General features: G+C 41.0%; 2 protein-coding genes across 3 annotated transcripts in view; one reads left to right on the forward strand and one right to left on the reverse strand.

The window, feature by feature from the left end:
• Nucleotides 1-1,180, reverse strand: RGS9BP (regulator of G protein signaling 9 binding protein). Its single transcript, XM_010213989.2, has one exon. The coding sequence runs from the start codon at nucleotides 1,175-1,177 to the stop codon at nucleotides 464-466; it is 714 nt and encodes a 237-aa protein (XP_010212291.2). The 5' UTR covers nucleotides 1,178-1,180; the 3' UTR covers nucleotides 1-463.
• A 345-nt stretch (nucleotides 1,181-1,525) lies between these two features.
• Nucleotides 1,526-23,092, forward strand: part of ANKRD27 (ankyrin repeat domain 27) — a 37,156-nt gene continuing 15,589 nt past the window's right edge. Inside the window, exons 1-15 of one of the 2 annotated variants that reach the window (XM_088536516.1) lie at nucleotides 1,526-1,599; nucleotides 10,011-10,138; nucleotides 10,835-10,945; nucleotides 11,465-11,621; nucleotides 12,257-12,411; nucleotides 12,709-12,768; nucleotides 12,868-12,921; nucleotides 13,002-13,067; nucleotides 13,157-13,233; nucleotides 13,605-13,726; nucleotides 14,557-14,635; nucleotides 15,433-15,565; nucleotides 20,812-20,904; nucleotides 21,725-21,852; nucleotides 22,343-22,425. In XM_088536516.1, coding sequence (XP_088392642.1) covers nucleotides 10,037-10,138; nucleotides 10,835-10,945; nucleotides 11,465-11,621; nucleotides 12,257-12,411; nucleotides 12,709-12,768; nucleotides 12,868-12,921; nucleotides 13,002-13,067; nucleotides 13,157-13,233; nucleotides 13,605-13,726; nucleotides 14,557-14,635; nucleotides 15,433-15,565; nucleotides 20,812-20,904; nucleotides 21,725-21,852; nucleotides 22,343-22,425 — 1,420 coding nt within the window. In that variant the 5' untranslated portion in view covers nucleotides 1,526-1,599; nucleotides 10,011-10,036. The remainder of the gene's footprint in view (nucleotides 1,600-10,010; nucleotides 10,139-10,834; nucleotides 10,946-11,464; nucleotides 11,622-12,256; nucleotides 12,412-12,708; nucleotides 12,769-12,867; nucleotides 12,922-13,001; nucleotides 13,068-13,156; nucleotides 13,234-13,604; nucleotides 13,727-14,556; nucleotides 14,636-15,432; nucleotides 15,566-20,811; nucleotides 20,905-21,724; nucleotides 21,853-22,342; nucleotides 22,426-23,092) is intronic. The other variant, XM_088536515.1, reaches the window with a different exon arrangement.

Below are 23,092 nucleotides of genomic sequence, written 5' to 3' on the forward strand. Positions count from 1 at the left end.
TCTACAGTATCTTGTGTGTTTCATGAAAGATCTCCAGACCTCCTACTCACTTCATCAGGCAAAACACCTGTGTTGGCCTCCAGATTCCTGCTACTCTCAAATACTGTAAACAATGACCAGCAGCAAACATCCGCAACAAAAAATACAGGCTCCTGAGAAGAGTCTTCTATTAATAGCAGACAAATCCCTTTTACAGCCAGTACTGATAATACCCTGATACTTTGGAGTTAACCATTGCAAGTCCAGCAAATAAATACATCCTACTTTGCAGTCCGATTTGCATCTTTTCCCTTATAATACAAGAAGAAACAAAACGTGTATTTAGGGTTTTGAGAGGCAGAAGTTTTGTTTTTTCAAGTGCTAGGTTTGAATTCTCAGCTCATCCAAGCGACCCGTCTCAAAATGAACTGTGAGGCATGAAATGCTCGAGACCAACTTGAGACCCACGGCTCTTGCAGAGCCCCTAGGAGAGTTTTACCACGCACACTGCCAGCACAATAGCGATAATGAGCACAGCGGAGAAAATGATCCCAGCCAGGACTTTGCTGATATCGCAGAAGGATTTATTCTCCTCCACAGAGATCATGCCAATGGAAGAAGCGCCCACGCTCATGGTGGATTTGAGTTCAGCCCCAGGGTCCTGCTTAGCCTCTACTGTCCACTGTGGGACATTGACCTTCATTTCCATCTCATACATCATCTCTCCCACCTGATTAATTTCATTTTCTAGGTCTTTCAAATCCACCACGTCTATATTGTGCTCAGCCTCATACTTCATATTCTGGACGCTCATGGCCCTGGCAGCCACGCCGGAGGTTCCCCCGCTCATGCCTGTCTGGATCAGGTGCTTTTTGGGGACATTCAGCGGGAACTCGTGGCCCAACTCCAGGGCTCTCCTCATGTCGATCTCCAGGATCTCTAGGCACGTGGAGAAAATCACCCAGAGCCGCTCGAACTCGGCTTTGTCCTCCTTACTCACGCTCTTGTCCTTCAGCACCGCGGTCAGCTTGTTCCTGTTGGCCACCGCCAGCTCCTGCGCTTTCTGCCGCGTCTTCTTGAGCTCCTCGCGCAGGTTCTGCGAGTCCGAGGTGCCGCCGATGGTGAGCACCATGTGCCGGTAGCAGGCGGTGACCTTGTTGAGCGCGTCCAGCAGCGCTTTGCACTCCTCCTTCACCATGGTGCCGGCCGGGGCGCGAAGCCGCGGCGCCCTCCCGCCGCCGCCGCCGCCTACCCGCCGCCGCGCGCGGGGAGCCGCCGCCGCCGCCGCCCGTGCTCAGCAGCGCACATGGCAGGAGCTCAGCCCGCCCGGCTGCTCACGCGCCGCCGCCGAGGAGCCGGGGGCGCCGCCAGCATCGCCGCGGGCAGCGCGCGGGAGCCGCCGCCGTTACCGCTGCCCGCGGCCCAGCTGCGCCGCGGGTCACATGGCGCCGCGCGGGGGGCGCCCGCGGCCGCGGCGCCGCCGGCCCGGCCCTATAAGGGCTCGCAGGCTCCGCCCCCGCAGGCTCCGACCCGCGGCGGCCGCCTCGCTCCGCGCTCCCCGCCGCCCGCCCGGCCATTGGCTTCGTGCGGCGCCGCCGCGCCGGCCCGCCCTGCACCCCGGTAGGGCTCGGCGGGGGCGCGGGGCGGCCGGGGGGCAGGGGCGCCGCGCGGCTCCGCGCAGGTCGGGAGCGCTGGTGGCGGCGGGAAGAGCGCGGCCGGCCCGGGCCGCTTGGCGGCGGCGGGGAGCAGCAGCAGCGGGGGGGGGGGGGGGGACACATTCCCCGCCTCCCCGCGGGCCGCGGCCCCCCCGCCCCGCGCCGCAGCGAGGCCCGCGGCCCCCCCCGCGCCGCCGCGGCCTGGTGCGGGCTCCGCGCCGCGCGGGACAAGTTGCCGCCGAGCAAGTTCGCGCGGCGCCGCTGCCGCTCCGCCCGCGCCTCGGGAGGGCCGCGCCGGGAGCGGCGCTTCCCGTGTCAGCGGCCGCGCGGGGGCCGCTCCCAGGGCGCCGCGGGCGCCTCCCGCTGCCGCGCCGCGCAGGAAGGGCGGCAGGAGGGGTCGGCGCGCGCCCGGGCACGCCGGGGCGCAGCAAGCGCGCAGGGCTCGCGCTGGCCAGGACGCTGCTTTGCCGCTTCCCTCCCGCGTGCGAGTACTGCACGCTGCGGCCCCCCAGCACACGAGTGCGTCCGAAAAACACATAAAGCTGATATTTTTGAGTGCAACCTAGCAGACTAAACCATGTTGTCTTTCTAGCACATGGTATACATTTAGCGAAGAGAAGTTTAGAAAGCTTAATCGTCATATGTTACTGCATATGTCTCCAGGGATAGCTAAGTGGCTTCCTGATGCGGCAGTAACTTGGGAAAGGTGTGGATACCTCAGAAGGGTAAGAGAACCGCTTTCCCTCAACGTGCCCCCACGTGGGAGGTGAGCAGTAAACGAGGAGGGTTGCGGCGAGTATGGGGCTTGAGAGGAAGGGGCTTGGTGCTGCTGAGCCCCCGGTGACCAGCCCCTCCAGGCAGCTTCCTCCTCCGGGGTCTCCGTGCCTCCGACGTTCTCCTGTCTACTCTGTTTGGCTCTGCCGTTTTTGTGGCCCTATTAAGTCATTTGTAGTTTCTGCTGTGAGTTGGCTGCCTGTGAAAGAAGCTGCTTTATAACTTGCAGAGGTTGCCAAGTTGCTGGAGAGTAAACTGAGTGGCTCTCCACCAGGTGTATGTTGTGTTAGTTTAGAAGTGACTCGAGAATACATGTTTCCTGTGAGGAACGAAGAAACAAGGGATGATTTTGACCTTCTTGTAAGCAAAGTCTTGTAATTGCTTAATCATTTTGTCAGGTGGAAAAGGGATTAGCCCTTGGTTTGAATCTGGAGTCTTATGTGACTTGAGAGTGTTAAGCTTATTGCTAACTAAATTATGCATTTATATATAGCAGCTGCATTTAAAGTCTGCTGCACATCACTGAAGTTGCTGTTATTTGCAGCACAGCTTTGAAATTGCTTCTCTAAAACTAGCTGGGGGGGAGTCATGTTATTTCAGGAACACGTGACTGCTTAAACCTGAAGGTGGCAGCATCTATAATCTGCATCAGATAATGCCTAAATAGGTCCTCAGATGTACCGTGGGGGGAAGAAAGAGACTGCTCATTAGTTCTAAATTAACTTAGGCTGTGTGCAGTTATCCAGTTCAGACTGATTGGGGGAACTCTTAAAACCCAGCTGTAGCTTGTCAGATAGCCCTGCTGTTCTGAAAGCCAGTGTCTTGCTACCAATTGCAAGCAAGGTGCTGATTAGTTGAAAATGTCTTGTCCATAGAAAAGTATTCAGATGAAGTATAAAAATCCTTAATGAGAAAGCAGTATAATGGGTAGGGGAAGAAATGCCTTTCCCCTTTCTATGGAAAGACTTAATTGTAACAGATGGTAAGAGCATGTTCTTCCTGTGTCAGTACTTTTTCAAAGGTTTGCAAAGTACTGAGATATGCTTGAACTTGTTTTAGTCCTATATATAATTTAATAGACATAAACAGAATATTAAGTAAATGCATTTTTTTTGTGCATAGTGCATTATGTAGTTATCAAAAGATCAGTGGTTAAAATTATTTACTTTGCTGGTTAAACAGTTTGGCTGTTTAAGTTCAGAGGAGGGCCTCGTGCAAGTACAGTTCACTGATGTATGGAGGAAGATTTCCTACCTGATAACCTGTTTGGAGAACTTTATACCTTCTGTGGTTAATATTTTTTCCTTTAAACATGTTCCTCTTAGTTCTCTTCGCTCGGCTCATGGATTCCTGCGATGCATCTTCCACTGCTTATTTGTGAATGGCTTAAGGTCTCCTAGTTGGTAAATGGCAAACAAAACAAAAATGGGGGGAGCTAACAGCTATTCCAAGAGTTTTAACCTGTGAGAATTCAGAGTTAGGAGATCTTCATCATCCTGCAAAGAGAGGAATGATGTTTGTTGCTAAATATGTGGCTACTCACTAGAACGTTTGCCTGCAGCTGGGTAGAGGCAATGGGCTGAAAGTGGTAAGTTTGCCTACTGGGTGATGAGCTGCTCCTTAAAACACTGATTCTCTGTAGAGAAGAAAACCAGGTGGTGGTGAAGTCAGCCCTGGTGTTATTCGGCCCCAAGTTTGAGATAAATACGACCTTTGCATCAGAAACAGTAGTTTGACACTGCCGCGTGCGGTAGTGTCTGCGAGAGGCCTGTTGCGAGTGGTGGCAGGGGGAAGCAGAGATGGGCCAGAAAAATCCACAAGATCAGCGCAGGCTCCTAACTACTTACTGGAAGACAAGTGTGTATTGGGAGAAATTGTTGTATTCCCCTGCTCCCTCATTTCCAAAATAGTTTGCTGCTGCCAGATTGAAAGTCTTGGATTTAAATGTAGCTTTCTACCAGTTTGCTAGGAGACTTTGGACTGATGGCACTTTGCCACTCCAGAGTCCGATAACTCAGAGCTGTTATTCTGACATGCTTCATTTTGAGAAAGCAATATAAGCTCCAGCTGAATCAAAAAGGGATAGACATAAATTGTCTCCTGTATTCCTCCTGTTGAGCAGAGTGCAGTGGAATATGTCTCAGAGCTACACTTTGTAGGATGCTCAGTGCTCGACCTTTAGAGGAGAAATAAAGAGAAATAAAGTTTCCTGTGTACTGAGAGACTGAGAAAGGGAGCTGCTTTTTTTTTTTTATATGGAGATGAGTGTTGATTTGAGGACTTAAGTCTAGATTCTAATTCTAGATTCCCTATAATAATGTAAATCTGAGGAATAATACTCCAGATAGAACAGTGCTTGAAGTGTTAACTAGCTTTTCATTTGGACCAAGACTAGTTAAGTTGCATTGATGTTCAATTCCTCTGTTGCTTGCAAAAGCACTTTAAGATATGCTTAGCTTTCAGCTGTTCTCACTAACAAGAATTGTTCTTAAAGAGAAAAAAGCATCTCTGGAAGAGACAAGCTCTTTAGAATTGGGGAACAATTACTTCCTCTTGTGTTTTTCTGTAGAGGTCTGCAGTTTGTGATAAATACCCATATGAGCTTTTTGTGTCAAAAGTGTATATCTGGCTGCTTGTCTGAACTAAACATCTTATTATGGTTAATGAGTCACAGCCTGTTCTGTTTTTTCCTCATTCTTTTGAGCCTTTCACAAAGTGGCATTCTCCTAGCTATTGATTTACTGATTAGTTGTTCGTGCTGTGGAGTCTACAAGTTAAGATGAGATGTTGGTATGTGAGGTTAATAAGAAGTAAAACTTCATGATATTACAAGTCAAATTAAGTGGATTTATGCTTCTTGAATGGCGTGCTAGTGGATGTCACATTGACATTTGTGAAGAATTTGGTATGACTAGCAACCATTCTGTTTCTTCATAGCAGTGTTCTTACAGAGAGGACACATCTGTATTTGGTAGTGTAATCCCAGTGTAGCTTACTTCTCTTACAAATGACAAGCTACTGTATTAGGCAAATCATTTTTTTAACCAGTGTTGGCCTATCTTACTGTCATTACTAAGGCATTTTAATTATCCTTCAGCAGAGTAAAATACTGAATTTTATACTGTTCAACATTATATTAAAACACTGCTTTTTAGAGTCCTTAATTTTATTGAGATGTCTTTTCACTGTGGTATGTCTTGTTAGATTTTTAATTGCAATGTAGCAAAACATTCAGAAGATATTGTACTTACTGTACAACTATTTAGTTAACAAGTTTGACAATAGTATGTCCACATTCTTCAAGTAACTGTGTAATGACATCACCTGATCTCTACTGCTATGCCTGCTTTTCATTTCAAAATTTGTTAAAAGGAACTGAAAACCAGACAGGCCTATAAAAGGCTTCATGTTAAAGGAAAACTCCAGTAGTGACAAACTCTCAGTGAGGCCTCACTCAGTGTATTCAGTATTAAAAGTCACGAGATTTAATTTCCAGTATTTTGGAGAAAGCAGTGACATGATTAGATTCAATGATAGGATTTTTTCACTTCAGCTATTTCTTCTGTTAGATGTATCATTAAAAGCTATTGTTATGCTGTTAAGCTAGAAAGAATTCAGCTGTTTTCTTAAAATTTTGATTGTGTTTTTTTAAACACTAACAATGCTGAATTGCTTCTCTGATCAGCTGTGTTCTATTCTTCCAGCAATTTCTGAGCTATTTCTGTGTGTTTATAGTCAAAAAGCTATACCAAAGCGATAGCTTTATTTTTCATTTAAACCTTTTATATGAAATTAGAACTTGTGTTTTACTTTACAGTTCAGTCTGATAGAATTTAATAAAAGATCCTAGTGAGGAAGATTTATCACAATTTTTAATGGACTTTCTGTTAAACATTAAACAGTTCTGGTAATGCATATATAGTCTTGTGCTTTTTCTTTCTTTCTTAATGCAAGTAAATCTAAAGCTGTCCAAAAGGAAAATAGAGGAATAAGTCTCCTCTACCCTACCCCCAGTTAAATTGGGTTGAAGTTGGATGTTGTGTTCTGCCAACAAATTCTCAATGGAATATTCTAATGCCTTTCTAGGATTACAGCAATGCATTAGCCTGTATTTTCAGATGCACTTAACTTTTGAGGTGGAAAGAAATTGACTTCATCTTAGAAATGCGTGAGCCAAAATCTGGGAAACTTCAATGTACTGTTTTGATTCTGTAACTTAAGCTACTTAAGCACAATGTGGAGGACTTGCTGTTTTTGAAAATACTAAAATTGTGCAGTGCTTATACCTCCCAATTTCTATTTCCTTCTGCAGAGAATGCTGGGGGTAGCTAAGAGAGGTCCAGGTAAACAGAGTGAATGTGAATGTTTCCGTTGGCTTAACAAACACTTCACTCTTCTACTGCATACCTGTGTTTTAATCAAATAATTGTCATGCACCAGTGTAGCACTGGCTGGGACTTGAACAGGTGCAGGGGTAAGAAGAAACTGAGAAAAGGGAAGGAAATTCAAAACTGACTGTCAAGATAGTGCTCATTTGGCTAAAGGTGGTTATTTCCTGCTGTGGTTTTCTTCCATGTGCTCCTGCATGAACATGTGGGCACTGCTTCATGGTTCGGTTAGTAGTTCAGAGCCTTCACAAGCTGCTTCTGCTCTCGGTGAGTGATAAACATTCTTGTGAAATGACATTTTAGTTTCCTTATTGGGGTTACAGCAAGTTAATGGCATCTTAGACATGTTACAGGAGCTAAATTGCCAGGGCGCTCTGTTCAAATGCTCTTTCTTCTCATGTGACTTTTTGCTGGACCTGTCAAGCATGATTCAATGCAATCAGTAGTTTTGTCTGTGGTAGATGAATCTACATGGCTCCCACCGAGTGATTTGAGATGAGTTATTTGGGATGTGTAGTCTCGTGTCGTGTGGGGAGGATCATAGTCTCATTGACCCCTTGAACAGATACAGAATGTAAATTCACCCGATAAGGGAGGTGAGGTTGCCTCGGTGAGCCAGCTTCATAAAGAAAACCTTGTTCTGGAAGATGTCCCGAGAGTTCATCTAATCCAGCCTCCCGGCCTCACCATACCCATATCACTTCTACTAGTGGCTTGTTTCACAGGTTCTGAAAGATTTACGATGGGGGGGACTTGATACTTTGCCAAGCAATCTAACACATGTTTGTATTCCTTTTAGAAATGAGTTCCAGATCTGTTACCTGAGTTGTCTTAAGCCTAGGCCTCTTTCTTAAGGACAGGTCCTCTTTAGTGAGAGGAGTTTCATACATATTCAGGAAAAAATTCTAATTCAGAAAAAATGTTTTGTGCAGTTTCTTCAACTTAAATAAGATCTTGTCGTGTTCTTTTAGACCCTGATTTTTAGGTTTTTGTTGACTTTCTTGCTTAGGCTTTTCCTCATTCAGTTCCATCTTCCCTGAAATGCAGCACTCCAAGCAGGACGTAGGAGTCTCAAGTAAGTCTTGCCATGGTTGAGCGTTTTGCAGATTCCCCATGTGTTTGCACAGCCCTGTATGACATTTGCCTTGCAAGAGTGGCTCTGATTCTTGTTTGCACTGTGTTTTGTGGCTAGAATCATGCTTGGAATTGCTGCCTAGCCAGTTGTTCAGCAGACAGATCTGTATAGCTGGTTAGTGCTGCTTATTGAGGTCTGGTCTGTGGACATGTGATTAAATACCTCCTCTTCCAGCAGACCCGCTGCTGGATTTGATGTTCCCTTGGCCACACACAGGTTAGAGAAGCCCACAGCTTGAGCTTGTTTTGCAGCTGCCTCTCTGGAAGAGTTTATAGTAGTCATCACCTGTGGACTTGCTTGTGATGATACTGTGTTCAGTTAGATGCAGTAGGACAGATCTTCTGCAAAGCTCCAGCTGTGCTGAATTTGAAGTCTCTTGTAATCACTGAACTTAGCTGGTCTTGTAAAGTCACTGAGCAACTTTTCCCTTTTCTGTAAGTAAATTTTAGGTGTGTACTTCAAAGTGTTAAAACTACTAAATTAATATAATTTCACAGAAGATATTAATCTTATGATTTAATCTTATTAAAAAAAAGACTGGCTTGCTTTAATTGGAATTTCAAAATTCTGCTTGTCAATTATCTGCAATTGCTAAACTTCCATGATTTGAGCTGAGGCCCATGCTTTAAATAACTGGTGGTAATTCTGTCCTGGAAATTGCCTGCAATTTTAATGGGTTGTATTTGTTTTTAGATTTCCAGTTGAGATCTCCTTGAGGTACCAGACTGTAGATCAGTTAACAGACTAGGCAGATCGGTTAGCTGCATAGCTGAAACTGCAATACTATCTAGAAGTCTCCAGGAGTTGGGTGTACTATTTTCCACTCTATTAAATTGCCATGCAATATTTTCATGTCTCCTTCATCTCCAGAGAAGGGCATGTTGCTGCTACCAGTACAGCATTAGGTAGTTAGGTGGTACAAGTAGTACAGAATGAGCACAAGTTCTCATTGAACATGCGGTGTGTTAAATGTAGTCATGCCTTGAAGAAAACACAAGGGAATACTAACTGGGACAAGGTCAGTGCGTTCAAATAAAGTTCTGTTACTCCCTGTGCCACTTCCTAGGACACGTAGCTGAAATTATGTGGGGAAATGCTGAAATTCTTGATTCCAAAAATGGAGCTGGGAGGGAAGGGCAGAAGGAAGTGCAGACCTCAGTGCTTCTATTATTAATAAAATAATTCTTGACCTATTGTGGTTGTTCAGCTCGTGTGTGTAAAGCATGTGTTGTATTCAGTATAGAGCATTGGAACTGAGGTGGGAAGCGGAGTTTAGTGCCTCTAGAGATAATCTTTCCCCTGTGACACAACTAGTGATCGATCTATAGCCTACAGGTTGGGACTCTTTTCAGTCACTTTTTTATTCACAGATTTGTCAAATAATGTGCATTAGCCTTACAGCTGAAACTTCCATTCACAAAAGTAGTCCCGGTGATGATACGTTACAGAAGTGTTCCAGAACTTGGCATGATTTCAGATCATCGATGACCATGAACCATGAATTTATTGTGTCCTTTTGGTTAAGACTTGGATATTCATAGCTGCTGCTTGTACCTCTTTGCTGTAACTTTCTCTGGGAAGTTGAAGGTTGCCTTGCACCAGGGTTCCTGTTGCATGCTCTGGGTGTCTCGTGTGCAAGTTGGTAATACTTAAAGGCAATTTTATGACTTCCATGAGCTTGCTCCAAAAATATCAATGTCCTGTGATGCAGTAGAATCTGCTGCATAGGAGCTGTTAATTGAAGACTCTTGGCTTGGTTTAGACCTCAGCAATGCAAGATATCTTGTATCAAAGTGGTGATAATGTAAAAGTTTCTCTCCTTGTCCAAACGTAGAATACAGTGTTAGAGTAAAGCCCTGGAAACAGTTAGGGAGACCTAGTGAGGATAACTACATAAGAAAAAATATTGTGAATATTATTCTTTCTGAATAATTTCTGAATAACTAATGTTAACCATGCCCTTGGCAGCTTACATCAAAATCTGAAACTTTTAAACAAAAGTAAACAAACTACCTTCTATATATTTTGAAATACTGTGCCCTCTCAGAAGTGATACAGTAACCATTCTCTCTATCTTAGAAAAACTTGAAATATCTGAAGTCCATATGGCTATGTATGATGAAGATCTCTTGAAAAATCCCTTTTATTTGGCCATTCAGAAGCGGCGTCCTGATCTCTGTAGCAAAGTTGCGGAATTTCATGGTATTGTAAGTATAAATATATTTATAAGCAGCTTATTAAACAGTAGCAATTGGCATTGAGTTCTGTGTCTGTTCAACTTGTATAAAGATTACTATAAGCTTTGTTAACTTTCTGCTCTATCCTGTTCATTAATAATTTGGTTTTGGCTATGCATGGAATACTATTGAATAATTTAGCACTTAAGGTTCTTCAGGTTGAAATTTAGACTAAGTGTATACAGGTGTTAATAAGCAGCACATCATGTTTTAAGAATTCATCTCAGCCTGTTAATTTGGTAGTGTGCGGTAGCCCCAAGATAATGTTTCTTCTAGGTTAGATCTATTCCTAGACTTGTTCTTCCTTCATATAGATGTCATTTTTTAGTTTAAATTTAAAAATGTGCTCTCATAAATGTTACTAGCTGTTTAAGTAATTCAGGTGGTTGGTGCTTCATCTGCTTCTTTGTGATGCTTGCTTGAGTTACATCACTTCTTTAAGATAAGGCACAAAATAAAACTTTCAGGATCATCATTGAACTGAAGATCTAGTAATGGTCTGTCCTTAGTTGGGGGGGGGAAAAAAGCTGCTATACACCAGCTGGTAAATATTTGTAAGCCTGATTGAATTGTTTGCTTTTCAAGGACCATAATGGGTAAAAGCAGGCTGGGTCTGGCTGGTGACACTGCATCTTTCCTCTGAAGTGTGCATCTAACTCTTTTTAGGTGTTAGTTCCCTGCAAAGGAAGCCTTTCAAGCAACAGTCTCTCTACCTGCCAGTTTGAATCCTATGTTCTAAAACCACTTGAAGAAAACTTTCAGACCTTAAATGGAAAGGTATGTCAGTTCTCATGTCTGAACGTAGCTTGTATAACATGCCACTAAATGAATCACTGCGGTTGATAAGTGTGAGCTGATGAGTACAGGAAGTAGCTTAGCTAAATGGTAAAATAAGTGTGTTGCCTGTCTAAGCCAAAGGATACACTGCTTTCTAGGAAAGGCTATATTTTGACATCTAAATGAGAATAGATGAACTCTTCAGATAGTTTCACTGCCTCTGATTTCAACTTCTGCTTTGTTGAGGAGCCTTTGTAAAGAATTAGTGGTATTTTTGCATTATGACATCTTTCTGATATGACATCTTTTGTGTGAATATATAAACCAAGCAGTAGTTCCCATTTGTGGCTGTTAGGAATCTTGACTTGGCAGAATGCACTTTAGTTAAGAACTCAATGCCTCTCTTAATTTCAGGCAAATAGCAGCCTACCTGTATTGTATACAGATACAAGTACACCAAGGCTTAGGCAAGATTAGAATGGCTTCTTTTTCTTTTCAAGACACTTTTTTTCATTTCAGGAGATCTTTATACAAGGAAACATCATTATTTTAGGAACTGGTTTTAATTACAACCTCTCAGTGCCTGTTCTTTTTGAGGAAACATTTTACAATGAAAAAGAAGAAAGCTTTAGCATATTGTGTATAGCCCATCCACTGGAAAAAACAGAAAGCTCAGGTATGTGTTGACAGGCGAAGAGCTGGTCTCGTTTGCAAAGTGAGGAAATTAGTGTCTTTGCGGTTTTAATACATTTCTGAAAACACTTCTCTTAGTTGAAAGCTGTCATCAGTTGTTAACATGCTGGTGCAGTTACTGATATGCTGATGGAGAGAAATATTAAGTTGTTGCCAGCGGAGCTTAGTTCTGTGGGGCTTTTTTTTTTCCAGAGAAATCATAGAATCATTATGGTTGGAAAAGAATGCTTGCCTCAGTAAAGAATAGATGATGCAAAAACTCAAGATGGGATTTTACTGCTCCCTAGTAGCACCCTGCCTGCGTGGGCATCCCAATTCAGTTAGTGACTTGTTTTTCTTACTCTGCTTTCAAGTCTCTCACACCGCTCTGGTGTAGAGCAGCATGCAGAATCAGTGTTTTGGCTAGTCCAAAGAATTTCTTGGGATAAAAGGCAAAAGAGCCTATACTAAAAATCATTATTTAAATGCATAACTTTTTTTCTTGAAAAGTAACATCTTCATTAAACATACTAGTCTGAATTAGTGTTACATTTCACACAATTTGGATCTATGTCTACTGACAGACAGTGCTTTATGCATATGTATTAAACTCGTGCTATCTATTGACTCTCATTTCAGCTGAATCTACAGCTTCATCAATTTCCTACTCTCTTAAAAATATTGAAGATGCGAGGGAATTCTTGGGAAGGCACTGTGAGAGATTTGATAAATACATAGGATCTTTCTACAGAACATTTAAAGAACATGAAAGGAAAAGCCTGCGTCACTACATAGTCAGTATCTTGATATGTGGTATTTAACTTACTAAATATAAAACACTTCATTGCTTTGGGTATTTCTCTTTTTGAACTTTTTCTATGTCAGAGCAGCCCAGAATTGTGGGGGACACAGGAAGGGATAAAGAATTTTTAACTGAATTACCAAGTTTTGGCTACTGGGTAAAAGTGATTTTTCAGTTAAATCATCCCTTTAGAGATTGAAACCTACATACTTCTCCCTTGTTTGCTTTCTTCCTTCAAGTCAGATTAACTTGTATATAAAAACCTTCCTTTTTCTTCTTCAACCCATAGGATTCGGTCAATGCACTATATACCAAATGTCTCCAGCATCTCTTGAGAGATTCACACTTGGTAAATACTTATGCTCCTAAATATTTATTACGTGAGTAACTTGCTACTTAGGTAACATTAATGTTTTCTTGCTTTTTTGTGTGGCTTTTCTTTTTTTAGAAGGTGCTTGCAAAGCAAGAAGAGCAGATGAATCTGATTAAACAAGCAGTAGAAGTAAGCGTCTGAAACTGAAAAAACTTAGTGAGCTATTTTTAACTCCTTTCCATGGCTAAGCTACCACTCTTTTTCCACAGATGTATGTTCACCATGCTATTTATGATTTAATTTTTAAATATGTGGGGACTATTGAAGCAAGTGAGGTAAGTGAAGTTAAATCGGTTAATTGATTGATACAGATTAGTTATGCTAACGCATGTTTTTAAAAAGTTGCTGCCTTTCTGTTGGTTAGGATGCTGCTTTTAACAAAATCACAAGGAGCCTTCAAGATCTCCAGCAAAAAGACATTGGAGTAAAGCCTGAGTTCAGGTGAGAGATGAAACAGTGTGGACTTGAAATCAAGAGACTGTTTTAAATAGAACTCATTATAGACAAAGTAGCTTCCTAACAGATAAAGTTTTCTTTTATGCTTTTCACTTCTTTGAGACAGAAAAAATGAAGCTTGGCAAGTGTCACTTCAGGGTGGTTGTACTGACCTTAATCTTGGCTTTGGTGGTGTTATGCCTTTTTCCTTTCTTTATCTACAGGCTACAGAAATGCAAGTATGCTTGGATGGAGGTGGAAGAGATATCTTAAAACCATTTCTTATTCAGTAATGAGTCAGTTAAATGTTGAGTTTTGCACATCCTGTGCAAGACCCATCTGATGTAGCCTAACCTTTATCAAAAATTATTTCCTAGCTTTAATATACCACGGGCAAAACGAGAACTGGCTCAGCTGAACAAATGTACTTCCCCTCAACAGAAGCTGCTCTGTCTGCGAAAAGTGGTACAAATTATTATGCAGTCTCCTAGCCAAAGAGGTCAGTACATAGTGAATTAGTGACTAATTTTAAATTTGTGTTTTGGTTTTCATCTTGGTGTTTCCTGTGCACTGGTAACGCTGTTCAAATCACCCACTTATTGGTAAAATGCATAAGTAAGTAGAATGAGATTTCCATGGTAGGTCTCTAAACAGAGGTATAAGAGGCAAGATAGAAGATTCTTCAACAGTGCTTCTTATGGAATGAGATGAGATACATGGCTAGCTACAAATATTTCATAACATGTGGAAAGCTTCTATGCTAGAATGCTTATGTACAGCTGAGGGTGATCCATTTTAACACAGAATTACTGGATCACTTGTTTATCCTTTCATGATAATTTTGTGTGTAAACTACTCCCAAGAAGCATCTTTGCGAAAATACCATGTTGATGGGGACAGACAACATTTTACATGTTGCATTCAAAGGGTTTGTATAGATTACAAGTATAATTCTGTTCTGGGTAACTTACATATTACGCCTCTGCATCTCCTTTTCTCTTGGAAGACACATGGTCTATGGAGAAGCATGTTGACTGAGGGTGGGTTTTTGCCATCACGAACTTGAGAATTTTTGAGCTAGCGCTCTTCTCTCTTTCTGTAGAGAATGCTGATCAGATACTTCAGTTGTATGTTTTCTTTGTTTATCCCTGACAGCCTATTTTGGAGGGTGTTTGAGAACCTATCTCTGAAAGGCTGTGTTAGTCACTTAGTGCATTGTCTATTAGGAGGGCTGGTCCTTGCTCTTAGGAGGCAGAACTTCATATATGGTGCATCTCTGGGTTTGAGCCACTGCATGACTAACATCAAATATAATTTTTTTTCTTTTAGTTAACATGGAGACAATGTGTGCAGATGATCTTCTCTCTGTTTTACTATACTTACTTGTAAAAACAGAAATCCCAAACTGGTATGTAACTTCTTTGGCCGTACAAAGCTGATCATATTGTGTGTAATGTTGCTGTAGAGGCAAATGTTTCCGGATACCTAGTTAACCTATGTAATGCAGAAAATTCTATTTTTAATAGGACAAACAGACAATATGTTAGTATTACAGGTATGAAAAAATTAAATCCCCATTCAGAATGCTGTGCTTCTACTCTTAATTCCCAGTATGGGAAGAAGATTCCCTCTACCAAATCTGTACATCCAATATAGACTTCAAAGTAGACTGGCCCTTCCTCAGTTATGGGAGAGCTGCTAAATTGCTGCAACTTTATATAGAAACTAAATTGAATTTTTAACTGCTTGCTGCTAGCACATGCCATTACATTAATCTTATTCTTCTGTTATAAAAGTATATTTAAACCTTGAGACTCTAGCTGAACTGAATTGTAGTTATATCCACTATATGATTTCTGGTATTAACATATTTCTTCCATTTGTAGCAATCACTTGACACTAGTGCTTATAATGCTTTAGGAATATATTGTACAAAACGTTATTTTCCACTGCTGTCTTTGCCCTGTCTTTGGTATTCCTTATAGTCAATCCTTATTTTCCATTGAACTGTAACTTTATTGCTCTGCAGAATTCTGGTCCACTCACAACAGCCACAGTACTGCTCGCCTAACAATCCCTTTGTTTTGTCCTAATCTGCACATTTTGTCTACCTGGAATGTGTAAGATTAGTTACGCTATTAAGATGCCTCATGCAAGTGTCATCTTATCTTTAATGGTCTATAGCTTTAACTTCATTTATTACAGGATGGCCAACCTGAGTTACATCAAGAACTTCAGGCTTTGCAGTTCAGTGAAGGATGAATTGGGATACTGTCTAACCTCAATTGAGGCTGCGATAGAATATATCCGACAAGGCAACCTTTCTGACAGATCAACAGTAAGCTACTCTTAGCCTGTCACATGTATATTTGATAAGCTTGTGGGGCTGTGTAGTGCTCAGTGGAGAGTGAGGGAGTAATCTAGTTGAGAGGCTGCTAGCAGCTGAACGTAGGAATTATTCTCTGCTATTTGAAGAGTGGGTTAAAAGTAAATGTATCTGAAGCAAATGCAGAAATGATTTATTCTTTGAAGTTTTTATTCTAGCCTAGCAATACCTGTATGCTCCAGGAGCAAACAGTTAAGTGTCAAACAACTCTGCCTTTTCATGTGATCGGTGGTGAGGGGAGAACAGTGCTACTTGACAGCTGAGTTTCATTAAGATTTTTGGTACCTTCTATTTGTCCTCTTTGAATCATGCTTGTGAAAGCATGGCCTAAGCTCTGAAATACTGAGACTTTCTTTAGGAGTTTTAAAAGGTTTGGCTAAGACATCAGAACAGGAGGTTACAGAATAATGCGGAATTTTTCAATAAATCTTTGTGTAGTGCTGTCTAAAAAGCAGTTTATTTGCAGTGCAAATTACTTCATAGGATCATCTTGCTATAAATCTATAAATCATTCTCAACAGACTATTATTAGATTAATAGTTTGGTGGGAATGCAGGACTGCATTATATTAGTGGTTTGAAAATCACATTGGCTTTCAGGATCCCTAACCTGGCAAGGGCAGGGAGCTTATGGATGCGTGAACTGTTTCCTACTGGGCTGCTGGACTTTCTGTCAATCAGGTCAAATTGCTGGAGGGCAATGAAGGATGACATTGATATGACTCTAGAAGTTCCATGATCTAAAATCTAGTAGCTTGTTTAGGGAATGGATCCAGTCTTACTGCCTCCTATACGTTTCTGCTGTTGTAAAATCTAGGTGTTCCCAATGTGATGTGGAAACCAAAAGGAGTGAGCTTGGAACCAGAGGGAATTCTACGTGTCTCAGTCTGCCCAACTGCAAAGCGCTGGAATCCAATTGCAGGGGCCAGACTAATGGCTCAGTGTGCAGGGCTTGGATGGGATGACCTGGGGCACAATCTTAGAGCAAAAGCACTTAAACTTTTTAGCCTTCTGTTATTTTTGGTTTTTCAGAGATTCTTCTGTGAACCTGTCATGCATAGGTCTGTTTTGTACACTAAAAAAAAGCACTCTTTGATTTTGTATAGTGGCTGATACTTGTTTGTAATATTGTATTGAATTCTGTTAAAACAATAAAAATATTAGTTTAAAAGGAAAAAAAGTTTGACTTCCTGCAGCTGTTGCTGATCAATATACAAATAGCAATGCTGATGTGTGGATCGAGAACTGGAACCAAAGTATAACTCTTTTAAAAAAAAAAAAAAAAAGAAAAAAAAAAAAGAAAAAAAAAAAAAGAAAAAAGTCTACAAGCTGAAGAAAGGAAAGATTGCTCTTAAAATGTTAGAATAAAAACTGCTTCCTGTGGAATGCCTGCTCCTATCCCTCCTTGCACAGCTAAAGATAGCAATAGCTTTTATGTTGGGATTGCTGTTAAGTGGCTATAGCTTCTTGATGAGTGCTTCCTTTGGGGGACCTTTGTCCTGGGAAGGGAGCTACATCCTTTAAGTCTCAATGAGAGCAGCCTGATGCTGCTTAAGTTAGAGCATCTGCACCAATAGGCAATGTTCATAAGAGCAAGTAATGGTTCCTTCAGTTAATCACTAGGCTGGAGCTGAGCCAGCTTTTAGCCTCCTGCTGCCTCCTCTGTCCTGTGTGTGCCTGTGTGAGCAGATACTTTCTTCTGGCTTGGCTTTCATAAGAATCGATACAGCTTAAAGGCAGCACTGAGATGAGCTGGTGAGAAACAGCACAGCTTTGAAGACAACGAGGTGAAGGACCCCTTGTTCTTTGCCATGGCTATAAGGAACTAGACCATTTTTTCCCAACTGCAGAGGACAAAGGAGACAAAAGCGAGCACATAATAAAGAGGCAGAAATGAGGTAGCCAAGTGGTCATTTGAAAGGAATAGAAAAAGAAGTAAAGAGAGGGAGAAGGGTAGGAACTTAATGTAGCATTGCCTGATCTTCCTTCAAAAATCCTTCTGTGGAAAGACTTCCTTTATTCTGGGGAGAGATCAGCTCCCTCCTTAAGCAGGGTCCATGGGGCTGGTGGTCCGTGGCTCTGTTTCCAGATGGTTGTGCTGGAAGGGGTTATGGGATGTAACTATGCAGGAACATGCCTGTGCCCTGGGGCTTCAATACAGCCACTCCTGCAGCTACATTTCATTTCATAGCTGGCTTCACAGAGCTGCTGGCAAATGCCCTTGTTCAATTCCTGCTGGAACTAACTACAGCAGGAGAAGTCTGCAGGGAGCTAACCTACCCGGCGGGCTGAGGGGCAGCATGATCACACCAATGTCAGCAAGAAAAGGGCGGTTAGGAGAGACCTGCTAGGTCCCTTTACCTTGTATGATCCAAGTCTGGAGAAATGAGTTTGTGTCCAAAGGAAGAAAGAAACATGCAACTTGTAGCACAAGAAAATTTCTTGGGAGTAGTCAACCTTTTTAAACTAAGGTCCAATACTTATTAACCTGGATATCAGCTGAGCTTTTATGCACAGTTGGAAGGTGCTACCTTGGGGCAGGGGTGAGCTGGTAGTCAGTGGAGGGCAGCCCTGGGGACGAGGCAGCGTTTGGCTGCTTGCAGAGAGCTCTTGCTGCAGGTCAGGAGGAAGCTGAAGGGGCAGAGGGAAAGGAAGGTTTTGGTCTAAGTCAGGCTAATGAAGTGTCATGCTTGTAATAGGGTGGGCAGGGGGCTTTCTGAGAGCCCTACGCTATTATGTGTTAAAATCCTGGGTAGGTTTTCATGTGGTTAATCCCCCAGAACTACATAGCTATATTTTTTAACATATATATATATAGTATTAGGTAAAAGGCCATTAATCTTTAGTTATTTCTTATTTTCCAGACAAAAGAGATTCAAAATAACTGTCACACCAGGGAAGGGTTCACCCTCAAAATAAACTTATAGTTTTACTCCCTAGAACAGGTTGGTTATGTTAAATGGGTACAAACAATTTTTTCTTGAAGCCATTTTCATGCTTAATGCTTTAACCATCATCTGATACTTCTGCACTAGGATTGCTGCCTCAAGTGGCTTTAAGTTTATTAATACACATGGGGGCTTCTTATTTTATAAAGTACCTTGTAGGTGGAATACTGCTAAAACTACACTAGGTTTCACGAGCTACTGCCTCTGAATAGTCAAAGTATTAAGCTGTCTGTGGGCATTTGTATGAGAAATTCTGAATAGAATTTTCAAAAATTGGTTTCTTCAGTAAAGCATTAACATCTTTCTTAATATTTGATCAATTCTTACAAAAGATATTTCTAATCACACTGAAGAATCTCTCTGAGAACACACCCAGGGGTTATCAACGATATAAATATAAAATTAGAAAAAAAAATCAGGCTAGACAACAACTCTTGTCTTTGTAATAAAATATGTACTAATGTTTTTTATTTCCTTCTATTCTTATTAAAAAGGAAAAACTTACTTTTGTATAAATATCTAAATACAGTGTTCGTAAATAGTTCATGCTTTAAAAACTGTTATTTAAAGGGGATGTGCTGTAAGGGAGACCTGACAAGCACTTAACACACTAGGAATCGACAAAACTGCAGATGAGTGAATTTTGAAGAATGTAGGCATTTTATAAAAGAGGAAACCTTGCTGGGGGAGAGAAATCTTTACTATTCCTTTTGCAACTTTTTGCTTTCTGCTGTGATTTCCATTTTCAAACCTTTGTATTAAAATATTAGTTGTGAAAAAAAAAAGTTAAACTGAAATACAGGTCTGAACTTTCATCTCTGTAAACTTCATGTAGACGTGCTTATAACAACATTATTGGTTCTAGCAGTGTTTTTAAGACATCTCTACTAGAGACATCTTTGATTTTGTATCCTTAGTGACCATTTTTTTATAAAAACTGCCAAACTTGTATCTCTAGTGTTCAAGTGATTCTTTCTATTTGTAGTCTACTAATTTCTTGAAGTTCATTTTGACCAGTTGCCTTACTGTTAACCTTAGGAGCTGAGTTAGGCTTTTGGATTCGTTTGTATCTGGTACTTGCAGAATGGATCCTGAACCACCGAGGAAGTTGATGTGATGATGGGTGTCCGTCTGAACAGCAGCAGTCTGCAGTTTAGATGTTGTGGCTTGGGGGACAGTTGGTTCTGTTTTACCACCGCCTGTGGGTGGCAGTGAGTAAAACTTCTTTGGGTGTTGTTGCTTTTGGATGACAATGTGCAAGTGTCTCCGTTTGATTTGTTGTGAGTGTCAAATATGGCCTTTTCAAAGGCTAATTCTACTAAAAATATTCTCCTGGCTTTGAAAGCATGTATGGTCTTAGCACATCCTAAAGTGCATTTTGGGACTGCTGCGAAGCTAGAAACTGCCATGTTGAGTTGCACTGTGTAGTATTGACTTAGCTTCTATTTTCAACAAGGGATTGGTAGGAAGGAGTGGACAAATGAGTCCAATATGGAATTAATCCTTCACCTGGCACAACTTTCTATTCTCTAGCAATCAGCTGAAGTGTCTTTGAGTCAGAGTTGCATTTAGGTCATCCTGTTTAATAGCCACCAATAAAGATCTCACAGTCCGAGATGAATTTGTTTAGTGTGGTTTTGAATCCTTTTTACTTTTGACTTTGGTAACGTCCTATGGCAATCAGTTCTACAAAAATGAAACCCACCCACTCTGTCTCTCTCCTCTTTTCCTACCCAACCTGATCACCCTACCTGTGTTAACCTTCTGGGGGTATCCTAGTCCTTGAATTTTGAGGGATCGTTTTTAATCATTCTGTGCAGGTCTTCTCTTCACTGTTTGTGATTTTGTACACTACTGTTGCAGTCAAATCTCTTTCAGGGTGAAGAATCCTAATTTCTTTTCACAGGTCCATGTATTTATCTATCTTGTTGCCTTTTCTGTATCTTTTCTAGTTTTACTGTGTTCTTTTTTAGATCATTCAACCATAATTTCACCAATGCACAATCAGCTGATAGAGAATTTTGGTTGAGGAATGCTCTGGTGAACATCTGGTTATTTTTTCTTTTAAAAAGCAGTTGTGCGGGTGTTAAAGGCTTGGGAATAAAATCCTAAATATAAAACTGAATTATTAGGATTAAATGTACCTTACAGTTAACAAATGGTAAATACAGTGTTTAATATTTTTAAAAATCAGCTTTATTTTTAAGGTACTTACTTTTGACCTGTGAATGAATATCTGCTTTACTTTCAGGAATCTGAAAGACTGTGTGACAAGTTGCTTTTGAGACAAAGGATGAACTTGTTGTCCCAGATGTCTACCACTCCTATAGATTGCTTGTTTAAGGTAAATAAATTCCTTATTTAAAATACCTTTTTAAATGTCAAAATTCTGCATATACATACATAAGTCATATTTTTATCCCTTCCTTTGTAGGGTTTTCTGGAATTCAGTGCAGTATAGTGTGAAGCTAGGGTTATTTATATTAGCGGTGTCAAGTATGTTTAAATAGATGATAAAACTGTGTTTGTAGTCTAGTGGACTTCCGTGCCAGAACATCAGCAGGTTGTTAATAGCGTCTTTTAGATTTCAGCATATACGCTAAAAATATTCAAGTCAATGAGGATGAAGTACTGCTGTTGCTGTTACTGATCTGCCCATTTAATGCACAGATGCGGTACCAGCAGCTAGTTGTTTCTCACAGTTTTCACTGCTTAAAAATAGAGTTTGCTGGAGAAATGTCAAGTGTAGTCACCTGACAATCCCTTCATGTTATGTATTAGTCTCCCAGTGTTGTTCTAAAAGAATTGTGCCTATACAAGGATACAGAGAAGAGCTTCTAATTATATGTGTTCACAGCTTATGGCAAGAGGCTTGGTAATTTTATAGTAATGTGTTTGCACAGAGGAAGCTCAATTCCCCGAGTCTAAAGAGAACAATAGGATTTCTTTTTTTTTCTCCAGAAGGTGAGGGGAGCCAAGAACAGAGCCTTTTTAATACTAGATGCCCGTCAGGGGGTCTGTGCTGTGGCATTGTTCATTTCTGCTTTCTAATGCTTGAATATCTTTTTCATAATCAGTGTCTTTGGTTTTGTGCTTCAATAAATAACTTCTTCTAGAAGACCTTATATATCAGTTCTTCCTTCTCTTCTCTTGGCTTTTTGTAGCATATTGCTTCAGGTGATGAAGAGGAAGTGGAGCGATTATTAAGTCAAGGTGACAGTGATAAAGACACTGTGCAGAAAATGTGTCATCCACTCTGTTACTGTGACAAATGTGAAAAGCTGGTTTCTGGGTAAGGACTCTTCATCTCTGCAAATGCACAAAAAGCTATACGAAAGCCTTGATTTAAGATATCCTTTAGAAGTTATACTGCTTTGGGTTATTGAAGATGTCAAGATATGATATAGAGCATATGTTCATATACTTTGAGAAGACAGAGGAAACAGTGAATATTCTCAGAAATACCCAAGCAGGTATGAGAAGGAAACTACTGAACAGTTTGGAACCAGACACATTTTGTGATGAATGCTGTATGTCCTTTGGTAGACCTGGGAGAGATTCTTCTTGTCTTTAACCTGATTTATGTGTCATGTGCAAAAATAGATCTTTTAAACTTAAAACTCTATAGAATAATTTGTGGATGTGAAATGAACCGATAAAGGATTAAAAGTTTTGAAAGTCATTTCTTGTAAGCTGTGGCATTTTCTCTCTCTCTCTCCCCCTCTTCTCCTTATCCCTGCTGCATAGGTAACGGCTTCTTTTAAACCCCTGTTGTTTTATAGGAAGCTGAATGATCCTTCCATTGTCACGCCATTTTCCCGAGATGACCGGGGATACACACCGCTTCATATAGCTGCTATATGTGGTGAGTCCCCTTGTTTCTCTTCACTGTTGCTTTCTGCTTCTTATGTTCCGTAAAAGAAAAAAGACATGCTAGCGCTTTTTCTCCTTACATTATACATTTTTACATTAAATCATTTACTAGCTATAGGCTATGGAAACTGATTATCTTGGCCCTGACTGAAGTTGTTTTTTTCTTTTAAGATTAGTTTATTATGGTTAAGTTATTTTCTGTTTGCTTTTTTTCTGGCTGGTTAGGTTTACCTTAGCAACTACCTACTACATAACTACAATAGTTATGTTTCTCACTCATAAAAAAGTCTAACTGCATCATCAGAAATGAGTCTTGTTTGCAGTTAGCATGGTTGGTCTGTAGTATCTTGTGTCTTGCAGTCTTTATTGATTATGACATCAATTTTACATTTATCAGATGTGTATTAGTTTGGATTTTTTGAATTATTATTTTTAAATATCCTGACTCCCAAAAGAAGAATACTTTTGTGACATGACTTTACTCTCTATCCTTTCTTACTCTCGAGATGCAAGCATGACTTGCCTGTACCTGGAGGTCCTTTTATGGAGCCGTGACCTTGATTGATGTGCAGTAGAATGATACACTTCCTCAAAAAGCAAGGAAGTGAATACACAGTATGAATGAGTGCAGGCTGTTGTGCTTTATAGCTCCTGTTTTA

Source organism: Tinamus guttatus, unplaced genomic scaffold, assembly GCF_059628265.1.
Source record: "Tinamus guttatus ecotype Peru unplaced genomic scaffold, ASM5962826v1 Tinamus_guttatus_pri_ptg000674l, whole genome shotgun sequence".
Lineage (NCBI taxonomy): Eukaryota > Metazoa > Chordata > Aves > Tinamiformes > Tinamidae > Tinamus > Tinamus guttatus.